Raw genomic sequence first — 12,189 nt, 5'->3', positions numbered from 1 at the left:
AAAAGTAATGAAAAAGAACAAAGACAAAGTCAATACCAAATATTAGTTCAGCCGTTCAAGGCAATGTATCTGGATCTATCTTGTCTAGCAAATTTATTATCACCCGTAATATCGTTGAAGTTACAATTTTCAGCAGATAGAGAAAGCCTCCTTTAAAATTTCACTTTTTTCTATGCGCCTATGATACGATGTTGGCAATGTTATTTATTTATTTAGAATTTTATATATATACATCTTTTTTTCTTTTGACCAAGATAATGATAACAATTCAATGACTCTATTAGACTATTACAGTGTGGAATCATGGGACCCAAGAAAACAAAATTCATTTCTGGTGGTCCGGTGCATCACATTGCCACGTGTATATCTTTTACTACATTCACCGCATGGAGACGGGAAATCACATTGCACTTATCTCCCGTGTAACAAGACAATGACTTCTGTTCTGTTTAGTTGTTTATTTATTTTCGAATAAACTAAAAGTTCAAAGGAAATTTAGTCATACTTATCCTTTTTTTTTTTTACTAAAAATAAGAGATTCGAACCCGTAATTTTTTAATTAAATATGAAGAGACTATGCCATTTGAGTTATAACTCATTGTATTTTGATAGTTAACTATTTTATTATAAAATATATAGTAAATTATTTAATAATTAAACTTTTAAATTTAGAAATATTTTTGTATTTTTTGTTTTTACTAAATGCATTAGTCTTCCTTCCGAATTTTGACATTGACTGCTACTAACTTTAGTTGTTATAACACTAAATAATTGTACTAGTAAAATATCTAACAAAAATTACACTAAAATATAAGGAAAAGTTTAGGAGGCAGCAATTTTTTTTAAATTTTGGCAAGCATGTAACTAGGAAAGAAAAATGAGTCATTAGATAAAATCTCACACCATTAAAATCATCATTAATGACTATTTAATGGCTACAAATCACAAAAATTGCTTCCCCAAACACTCCTCAAAATATAAAAGGGCAAGTGGGGGGTGATGGCTATAGCACAGCTTCTTTGAATGTTACTCACTACAGAAATGGCTTAACTATATATATTTATATATTTACATTTATATTATTCTATAAAAAAGGGCTTGACCCAAAAAATAGCCATATACCATAGCCGATTATAGGTTACTCTTCAACTCACACAAGAGTTTCATAGATACTGAACAATACTAGTGTGTTCTATAGGATTTATCTCCTGCTATCATTGTCAGGTTCTAATGATGATATATAAATCATTGATTATTATCCAAAAATTAAGTTAAAAGGGTTAGCTATTTTGATTTTTGAACCTTTCTTGTTACTTGTTACATATAGATTATATCTTTGTTTAGCCTTAGATTCAATATGCTTTCTACCAATCCTTATCTAGAAAATTTCCCTGGTCATCTGCAACCAATAATGAATGGTTTTCATTCATCATCTTCATCTTCTTCCGGAACCATCTCAAGTGGAGATTCCACTGAGTCTAGTAAATATTCCAATAACATCCTCAGATACATAAGTGACATCCTCATGGACGAGGAAGATGACTTGGAGAACAAACCCTGTATGTTGCAACAGTGTTTGAGGCTCCAAGCTGCTGAAAAATCATTCTCTGAGGTGCTTGGAAATTCATCAAATTCTCCACCATCTCAAGGCTGCGATGAAAGCAACCAAGATGGTGATTACTGTCGCAGCACAAGCTTCGAAAGCTATAGCAGCTTTAACACTGATAATAGCTCTTATGAGTTTGATTGGGTCAATCTTGTTGGCGAGTATGAATCTTCTTTGCTACAAGCCTCTCTTCTTGGTGGATCTTATGGAACTCACTACCAGAACATGGTTCCATTGATCAACAATGAAGAAGGATCTAGTCCTGGAACAAGGGAAAAGAGAAGCTATCAGGTTGATGATGACGCTTCATATGAACAAGGCCGAAGAGGAAACAAGATCTCAGCTACTGTTTTCTCCGACGAGTCAGAACCACCGGAGATTCTTTATGAAGTGCTGCGTATCCCGTATGGAAGAAGTAAAAAATATTGTTGTGTTGAGCCGTTATCAAAAAATGACATGCTGAAGATGCAGAATGTTGGATCCAATTCCAAGACAGGACGTTCAAAGAACAGAAACAGCAACACAGATGCAACTGTGGATTTATGGACTCTGCTAACTCAATGTGCACAAGCAGTGGCAGACTATGATAAGAGGAATGCATACGATACACTCAAGCAGATTAGGCAGCATTCTTCACCGTCCGGCGATGGACTCCAGCGTATGGCGCATTACTTCGCCATTGGCCTCGAGACACGGTTGAATGCCGGAACACCGTCATATCCTCCCCTTGATATGGCTTCTGCTGCAGATATGTTGAAAGCTTACAAACTCTACGTTACAGCTTCGCCTTTGCAGTGGATGACAAATAAATTGGCAACCCAAACAATCAAGAACCTGGTTCAGAATGAAAGCCGCGTTCACATTATTGACTTTGGAATTAGCTATGGTTTCCAGTGGCCCTGCCTTATCAAGTATATGTCAGAGAGAAACGGGGCTATAAAGCTTCGTATAACCGGAATTGATCTTCCTCAGCCGGGTTTCCGGCCGACGGAAAGGGTCGAGGAGACCGGAAGACGGTTGGAGACTTTGTGTAAGAGGTACAAGGTGCCTTTCGAATACAACTGCATTGCACAGAAATGGGAAACAATTAGGGTTGAGGATCTTAAGATAGATAGGGATGAAGTGACCGTTGTTAACTGCTTCTACAGGCTGAAAAACCTGCCTGATGAAACTGTGTCAGTGAACAGTCCAAGAGATGCAGTGCTGAAGCTGATGAGGAGGATTAATCCAAAGATCTTCCTGCATGGGGTAGTCAATGGCTCTTATAGTGCACCGTTTTTCCCGACTCGGTTCAGGGAGGCTCTGTTCCACTTCTCATCACAGTTTAATATGTTTGAAGCTAATTGCCCCCGCGAAGATGCAGAAAGGATGATGCTTGAGAAAGGGATGATTGGAAGGGATGCTATCAATGTGATAGCTTGTGAGGGAGCAGAGAGAGTTGAAAGGCCAGAGAGCTACAAGCGATGGCAGATTAGGAACAAGAGAGCAGGATTCAAGCAAATTCGGGTGGATCAGGAATTGGTGAATGAAATCAAGGGAATGGTGAAGAATGAGTATCATAGAGATTTTGTGGTTGACCAGGATGGCAACTGGGTTTTGCATGGCTGGAAAGGTCGTATTTTTCATGCTCTCTCTGTTTGGGTTCCTGCATAAGCAGAAAGCAGTTAGTACCATAGTTTTGTAATGAGATTCTATACTTTTGTTTTTATTTTCTTTTCTTCCTCTATGACGGTTGTATAATATAAATATTGATGTTTACATCCCTTCTTACTTGTATTAACATAGCAATCATATTCCCTTTATTTGTTTTAGACTTGGCTCAATTTTTTGGATATGTAAATTCTGTTTGTATTATGCATGGTTATAAAAGTGGGTGGTGCTAAATATGAATGTGGGGACAGTTAGAGCACCGCTAGGGAGACAATGAAATATGTATACAATGTATACAATGGGCTGTTTATTAGGCCCAATTAATATTAATAGAAAGAATTAATCAATTAATAACCCTAATCATATTTTAGCTGTTTATTTTAACATACCACCTAATTTCTTATATTCACAGTTTTTCCCCAAATCAATCAACCCCTTTGTTTTGCCGTTTTCCCTAGGGGTGTTATCGGTTCGGTTTGGTTCGGTTTTGGATCAAAAACCAACCGAACCGAACCGAACCAAAAGCGGTTTGGTTCGGTCGGTTTTTCGGTTTTTAAATCCTAACTAATAGAAAATTAATCTTAGTAAAATGATGTTCAAAACAATCAATAAATTAAAATAATATTACATTACATTCAAATTCAACACAATTTCAACTCATTCCAACAACTAAACATAAAACAAACACATTTGTTAAGTCTAAAATTTCCATTTCAATGTATTACTAACCACTTCTGCGGTTCGGTTCGGTTCGGTTCGGTTTCTGTCGAGCCAACCGAAAACCGAACCGAACCGATCGGTTTACATCGGAAAAAAACCAAAAAAACCAATTTTTTTCGGTTTTTATTCGGTTGTTGTAACTTTCGGTTCGGTTTTGCGATAAATTTCGGTTTGGTTCGGTAACTTACACCCCTAGTTTTCCCTCCCCCCACACCCAAACCCTTGTTATTTCTGAACATTGCAGTAACGTGACAAAACCCAAACCCTCTCAATCCTTGATCACACACAATCCCTGTTGCAACAAAGGAAGGTCACCCATCAACCCATCAATCCTCACAATTGGTATCAATAACGGCGCCGTCTAAGTCCTGATCATCCCGCCATCTCTTCAACGGAGCAGCTGGGCGCGACGCCGGCCATCGGGAACGCCCTCAAGGAGCCGTCATCCACAAAACGTGCAGCAGCCGACTTCTTCTCGCGTGGGCGCTTTCATCTCCTACCATCGGAAGAAACTCCCACCTGCTCGTCAACGTACAGATCACCGGAACCTCAAAAAACATGTGTATGAAACGTGACGTATCCTAGCTGACCATTGTTAAAAATGGGTTGATATTTGTTAGATGGTTACTTTAACAGTATGTTGGATGGTCACTTTAATAGTATTTTGTATGTTCACTTTAAGTTTGCAAGTAGCAATTTATAAACATCTAACTCTTATATAAATAAGCATCCATGGTGAACAATTCATCAAATCATTCTCACCTTATTAGGCTGCTGACCGTCGGCAACAAAATGTTCGGGAGCTTCTTCTGGTAGTTTCAATGGAACCATTCTCACCTTATGATGCGGTGTCGCTGGAAGGAGCCACACGCTGGGAGAAGGGCGTTCACCAATGAGGACCTCAACGTCTCCGGGAGCGACTTCCGGTGAACACGAGCCAGTGAGAAAAAGAGATAGTAACGTCGGTGAGAGGGGTTGCGTTGTTGGTTGTGTCGGCGACGCCGTTCATAGAGAATAGGTCATGGTTTGTGTTTTGGTTTTACTGAATCCTAATTTTTTGAACCATTCAAACTAACAAATCTTCATAATTAATGATTATAATTCAGTATTAATTTTAATTAAATCCCCGGTATCCAAAATTTAATTTTAATTTCAATTAAACCCCATTGTATGCATTGTATAATAATAGCATTGGTTACTCATACTTTTCCTTTTCTGAATTATGAAGTGAAGAAAAATGACTGTCCGATTTTTTTATTAAAAAAATTAAGAACACAAATCAGATGATTCGATTTGTGTGGGAGGAAAAATCAGAGGTCCGATTTGTACTTTTAATTTTTTTTATTTTGAAAACAAAAATCGGATGGTCCAATTATAATATTAAAATTTTTTTAATTGTCTAAACACAAATCGGACGGTTCGATTTGTGTACTGCACTTTTTTTTAAATTTTTTAAACACAAATTGAAGGATCAGATTTGCTCTTGACACTACAACTGTGCGTAAAACACCTATACACTCCATAATTGCATCCTACACCACTTTCCCTTCCATATTTAAATTAAAAAGTGTGTTTGTTTTTTCTATTGTCTTGTCATTAACACCTTCTGACCTTTTGGTGTAAAATTGTTTTCTCTGAAACAATGCAAACAAAATCAAGTTTAACTTCACACACCTAGTATAATTGGGATTTTTTTCATTTTTATTTTTTTTTATTTAACCAAAGACAAAGTGAGATGACATATATGATATATCAAACATGAAAATCATAAATGTATAATTTTCTGACCCTTGTTTAGGAAAAAAAATAAATTAAAAAAGACTTTGAAATTTAGACAAATAAACCCACCTAAAAGACTCATTTCCACTTTGATTTCCAGAAATATTAAGCTGATTGTTGAATTTTAGCTTCTTCCTCATTTAATTTCTATAGAGGCAATGCTTGGTCATTAAAACATTATCACAACAAAGAGCAAAATATTCAGAATAACGAAAAAGCTTTGAAATTATTGATCTTCACGCATATTTAGCATATGCATGATTTCTCTAAAGTTGATAATTCCAGATTAAAGAAAATTAGATACCAGATCTGAACGAAAACTTTTGGCATGTGCATGATTTTATCTAAAGTTAAGGGTTGATATCTTATCACGAATAGTAACATGTTTAAATTTGTAGGGCTAAAAGCCTTACCACACAATTGTTATTGGAAGAATGTTAGAGGGTTATCAGAATTTATTATTTTTTGTTATTAGTATATTTAAAAGTATAAAATAAAGTATATTGTCAGATTACTCACTAAAAAAACTAAACTGAAAAAATTGAATTAACTAAGTAATTGCAAAAAATAAGAACATATATTTTGATTGCATTGCTACTTTGCTGGTAAAAAAAAAATTATAATAGCATTTTGATTAAATTATTTTATTGATGGATTACTTTATTTAAAAATATATATAAAAGTTAATATATTATTATAAATATTCAAAATATATAATAATTAATTTTTTGTGTTGATGAGTTATGATTTTTAATAATGTTTTTTAAAATAATTGTACCATTAGAATATGAAAATGGCAAGTGGGGGTGGTGGCTATGGCACAGCTTCTATGAAGGTTCCTCACCACAGAAATGGCTTAGTTTCATGTGTATTTATATTATGCTATAAGAAGGGACTTGACCTCAAAAACTAAGCATAGACCATATCTGAAAAGCATAGATACTGAATAATACTACTTTGTTCTATAGGGTTTATCTCCTGTTATCATCATCTTCTAATGATATATCATTGATCATTATCCAAAAATTAAGAGGTCAGCTATTTAGATTTCTGAATCTTTCTTTTTTCCTTGGTAGATCTGTTCCTAAGAAACAACCTTGTTACAGAATAGATTCTCTCTTTGTTTAGCCTTCAATTCAATATGCTTTCTACCAACCCTCATCTAGAAAATTTCTCTGGTCATGTCTCACTGTTTTCTAATCAGGAACCAATAATGAATGGTTTTCACTGTGAGAGTTCATCATATTCACCTGGAACCAGTTCAAGTGAAGATTCTGCTGAGTATAATAAATATTCCAACCCCATCCTCAGATACATAAGTGACATCCTCATGGAGGAGGAAGATGACTTGGAGAACAAACCCTGTATGTTGCAGCAGTGTTTGAAGCTCCAAGCTGCTGAAAAATCATTCTCTGAAGTGCTTGGAAATTCATCAAATTCTGTACCCTCTCAAGGCTGTGATGAAAACAACCGAGATGGTGATTATGGTCGGACCACCAGCTTCGAGAGCTATAGCAGCTGCACCACTGATAATAACTCTTATGAGTCTGATTGGGTCAATCTTGTTGGTGAATATGAATCTTCTTTGCTACAAGCCCCTGATAATGACTCTTATGAGTCAGATTGGCTCAATCTTCTTGACTCCCCAAATGATGGATCTTCTGAAATTCACTACCAGAACATGGTACTACTGACAAACAATGAAGAGGGATCTCGATCTGGAACAACAGGAACAAGGGAAAAGAGAAGTATTCAGGTTGATGATGATACTTCTTATGAACAAGGTCGAAGAGGAAGCAAGATCTCAGCTGTTTTCTCTGATGAGTCAGAGCCACCAGAGATTCTTGATGAAGTGCTGCGTGTTCAGATTGGAAGAAGTCAATGTTTATCTGGTGTTGAACCCTTACCAGAGAATGAGATGCTGAAGAGGCAGAATGTTGACTCAGTTGGATCCAGTGGAAAGACGGCAAGATCGAAGAAAGGAAGCAGCAGAAATAGCAACACAGGTGCCACTGTGGATTTATGGAGTCTGCTAACTCAGTGTGCACAAGCAGTGGCAAACTATGATCAGAGGAATGCATATGATACACTCAAGCAGATTAGGCAACATTCTTCACCAGCTGGGGATGGAATGCAGCGTATGGCGCATTACTTCGCCATTGGCCTTGAGACACGGTTGAATGCCGGAACACCTTCATATCTTCCCCTTGATATGGCATCTGCTGCTGATATGTTGAAAGCTCACAAACTATATGTGACAGCTTCTCCTTTGCAGAGGATGACAAATACATTTGCAACCCAAACAATCATGAACCTAGTACAGAATGAAAGCTGTGTTCACATTATTGACTTTGGAATTTGCTATGGTTTCCAGTGGCCCTGCCTTATCAAGCGTCTGTCGCAGAGAAATGCGCCTATAAAGCTTCGTATAACCGGAATTGATCTTCCTCAGCCGGGTTTCCGGCCGGCAGAAAGGCTCGAGGAGACTGGTAGACGCCTGGAGAATTACTGTAAGAGGCACAATGTGCCTTTCGAATACAACTGCATTGCACAGAAATGGGAAACAATCAGGCTTGAGGATCTTAAAATAGACAGGAATGAAGTGACAGTGGTTAACTGCTTTTACAGGCTGAAAAACCTGCCGGATGAAACTGTGTTAGTAAACAGTCCAAGAGATGCAGTGTTGAAGCTGATCAGGAGCATTAATCCAAACATCTTCCTGCATGGGGTAGTCAATGGCTCTTATAGCGCGCCGTTTTTCCTGACACGGTTCAGGGAGGCGCTCTTCCACTTCTCGTCACAATTTGATATGTTTGAGGCTAATGTCCCCCGCGAAGATGTAGAAAGGATGATACTTGAGAAAGGGTTGATTGGAAGGGATGCTATCAATGTGATAGCTTGTGAGGGAGCAGAGAGAGTTGAAAGGCCAGAGACCTACAAGCAATGGCAGATTAGGAACAAGAGAGCAGGCTTCAAGCAAATTCGGGTGGATCAGGAATTGGTGAATGAAATCAAGGGAATGTTGAAGAAAGAGTATCATAGAGATTTTGTGGTTGACCAGGATGGCAAGTGGGTTTTGCAGGGCTGGAAAGGCCGTATTCTTCATGCTCTCTCTGCTTGGGTTCCTGCTTAAGCACTTAGTAACTTAGTGTTGTAATGAGATTTTACATTAGGCCGGTTGAAACAATACCATAAAAGTTCTGTTGTAATATTTTCTTCCTCTATGATTGTAAATATCTAGATATTGATGTTTAATTCTCTTCTTACTGATATTAACATGGGAATCACATTCCCATTGTTATTTTAGTTATGAAGCACAACAAACTTGCTTTATTACTGATCACCACAGAAGCAAAATAACTTAAAGTAGAACACAAAATTATTAATGATCAACTGTAACACATATTATAATAATATAAAGATAAGGTAAAAGTAAAATACATGGACTTCTGGCCTTTAATCTAAAAGTATTAAAAATCATGGTAAATCATGAACCTCAACTATAAATTCAGATGAAGAGGTCAAAAAAGCAGATTAGTTGAATTACAAATACATTGATGTATCTAAAAATACAAAACGTACAAACACAACTAAAGCATGTCACGGAACCAAAACTAACTTCTTGTAAGCAATCCACATATCCAGTGAACTCATCTTTTTTGTTTGGCTTTTGACGATCGAAGGACATTCCAGTCCAGCTTATCTACATTTGGTTTTCTAAAAGAGCCCAAACTATTTTTTGGAGTAGATTGATTATCAACATCATCATCATTCTTGGGTGATTTGTTTGGAAATTGTTCTTCACAATTTACTTCAGACTGTTTCCTTTTCCCATTGCCATTAACACGTTCCGAACCTTCTGTTGTAGAGTTGTTTTCTCTGAACCAATGAATCAAATTTAAGTTCACACAGTTAGTAAAAATTTCGGCCTTTTCTATTTTTATTATTTTCATTTAACCAGAGAAAGTGAGGATGACATATAGGAGACATGAAAATCATACATGTATAATTTTCTGACCCTTGTTTGGGAAAAAAAGGGAAATAAATTAAAAAAAACTTGGAAGTTTAGACAAATAAACCCACCTAAAAGACTCATTTCCACTTTGATTTCTAGAAATATTAGTTTCAGCAGCTGGCTGCTGAAGTTTAGCTTCTTCCTCATTTAATTTCTACAGAGGCATTGCTTTGTCATTAAAACATGATCACAAGAAAGAGCACAATATTGAGAACACGGAAAAAGCTTTGAAACTATTGATCATTCACACTCACATCAACAGAAGGATTAAAACTTTGAAATGACATACGACCTCTTGCTGCCCCTGGATGGGGATCACCTTCCATTATGACCACACTGAATAGGAAAATAAAACAGCAATGAAAATGATAGTTCCAGGTTAAAGGCAAATTATATATCAGATCTCAATGAAAAATTTTAGCATATGCATGACTTCATCTAAAGTTGTATCACGTAAGATATAATAACATGTCCAAATTTGTAGGGATAAAACCACCCAACAGTAGATACCCATATTCGTCAGACCAAAAGTAATTAATGCCAACCATCTTAGAACCTAGAAACAATAGTTATTCTCCAAAGCTTAATTATCAATATTAGAAGAACACCGCTGATTTAGTAAGCAGCAATCAAGAAAAACCAATGCCATTACAATTCACAAGTTACTACGAGGATTCTGACTGTTCATTGTTCAGTAGATGCAACTCAATGTTAAATAAGAGTTAAGACCACATAATTGCAATTAGGAGGTTTTCTCCTTTGAAACATGGGGAGTTTAATTCATTATACACCAATCACTAAAGTAAAAAGCTCAATTCATTCAAGAATCATGAGTTTCTAGGAAGTGGGCAGCGGAATGAAAATTCAGTAGGTACACACTGTCTTCTGTGTCATAGAACACAAATCAAATTATTGTGCAGAGCTGCACAATTTTTCGACTTCACCAAGAATTTTCATATTTTTGTGTGGTTTCATCATAACAATTCCAGAATAGTCCAAAGGCTTGATGCTGATGTTTGTCTTCACTCTTCACTCAACACCAATAACATTGAAAATAATGGAATAAAATGGGGAAAACATGGCGCATAGATAACTCTAAGATGCATACAACTTTGAAATTTCAAAAGAATAGCTAATCAGTAATCACTAATCACAAAACAATGAGCTGAGAATTCAATAATTCAGTAAAAAATTGTTGAGCTGACAAATAAGCTACATTAATCAAATATGAGAGAAGAAAACGAAAAAAATACCATCTTCGAGTAACGGTGGTAGTTGCAGCGAGATCAGGTTGGAGTTCCTCTTTCTTCGTTTTCTCTTCTCTCAGCGCCGCCCTCTGCATGAACTGCACAATATCCAAACAAAAACAACCAACAACACCGTTACCTCCCCCTCCATTAATCAAAACAATAAATTGTCGTTAAAAGAAGCAGCAATAGCTAAGATTTCAGCTCAAAATTGGAATCTGGAAAACAAGGGGGCAAAAAAACAAGAGGGCGTTTGCATGTTTATGTTCATGTTTTTACCTTCAAGTTCCTCAAAGTGCTAGAAAGCTCTCGCTTCGCCATAATTATAAACTTGCAGCTTCAAAGTCTCAGTCTTTCAAATTCTCTCTTCGGCTTCTCCACAAAAAATCAACAGAATGAAAGAACGAACCTTAACCTAGCTAACAAAATTATTAATTACTGGTAACTGATTATCTTTTCATTTATCTTTTTTTTAGACATAATTGGGCCGAAAATAATAAATGTGGGCTTGATCCAATCCAGCCCATGTTTGGGCCCAAAAAAGGGAGAGAGGTTATCTTGTTATGGAAGCCGAAGATTTTTTTAACTTTCACTGAAAACCAAACGGCAGAGAGGTCCTAAACTATAAAAACAGCGAAACCTTGTGTTTGTGTGTTCATCACTTTCGTCCAAAGTGAAAACTAGCGACCACACTGTGTCTCTTCTTCCAGGTTGTTGTGACATTACCGATCGCTCATTCTTTCTTGTTTTCTCTTGTTACACTCACGTTTCTTCTCCTTTTACTCTCTATGAAAGAAAAATAAATAAATAAAGGAAGCACCTTTTCCCCCTTCTTTGAGCTGGTGGATTTTCATAGGATTCATGAGTTTGTAGTGAGATTCTATGAGCTGCATGAAATTTTGATTCTTTATCTAAATATGTTTATTTATATGGTGGATTATTTTGGTGTTTGTTTATTTGGTTCAGGAGCACTTTCTACTGCGTGGAAGCTTCTCCCTTTTATCCTTAGCTATGGTATGATCACTAGTGTTTTTCTTTTTTCCTTTTTTTTTTTTATGTATTCTATAGTGCTGGATTAGATTCTGAAAATAAAGCATAAATTTTAAACTGGAATGGATTGGAGACTTCGTTAATCAGCCCTGTCGTTCTCACATTCTGTCATAAGTTACTGT

The 12,189-nt window shown here is 36.4% G+C and overlaps 3 protein-coding genes across 4 annotated transcripts in view; 2 read left to right on the top strand and 1 right to left on the bottom strand.

Moving 5' to 3' along the window:
* Positions 1-9,061, top strand: part of LOC107612146 — a 15,635-nt gene extending 6,574 nt beyond the window's left edge. The window contains 2 exon segments of the mRNA XM_016313968.2: positions 1,351-3,273; positions 6,884-9,061. Of these exon segments, the coding sequence (XP_016169454.1) occupies positions 1,351-3,273; positions 6,884-8,888 (3,928 nt within the window). The 3' untranslated portion in view covers positions 8,889-9,061.
* LOC107612145 lies at positions 9,115-11,458 on the bottom strand. Its single transcript, XM_016313967.2, has 5 exons — positions 11,297-11,458; positions 11,024-11,115; positions 10,025-10,106; positions 9,839-9,924; positions 9,115-9,634 (listed from the first exon to the last, which is right to left on the bottom strand). Exons 1-5 carry the CDS (start codon positions 11,336-11,338, stop codon positions 9,406-9,408), a joined length of 531 nt encoding a protein of 176 aa, XP_016169453.1. The 5' UTR covers positions 11,339-11,458; the 3' UTR covers positions 9,115-9,405.
* Positions 11,601-12,189, top strand: part of LOC107612143 (ubiquitin fusion degradation protein 1 homolog) — a 2,727-nt gene continuing 2,138 nt past the window's right edge. The window contains exons 1-2 of one of the 2 annotated variants that reach the window (XM_016313963.2): positions 11,601-11,727; positions 11,984-12,031. In XM_016313963.2, the coding sequence (XP_016169449.1) occupies positions 12,029-12,031 (3 nt within the window). In that variant the 5' untranslated portion in view covers positions 11,601-11,727; positions 11,984-12,028. Of the gene's footprint in view, positions 11,731-11,983; positions 12,032-12,189 lie in introns of both variants that reach the window. The other variant, XM_016313964.2, reaches the window with a different exon arrangement.

The sequence above is a fragment of the Arachis ipaensis genome, chromosome B08, assembly GCF_000816755.2.
Source record: "Arachis ipaensis cultivar K30076 chromosome B08, Araip1.1, whole genome shotgun sequence".
Taxonomy (NCBI): domain Eukaryota; kingdom Viridiplantae; phylum Streptophyta; class Magnoliopsida; order Fabales; family Fabaceae; genus Arachis; species Arachis ipaensis.
The sequence above is the reverse complement of the archived record's forward strand: the minus strand, read 5'-3'. Positions and strand labels throughout refer to the sequence as shown.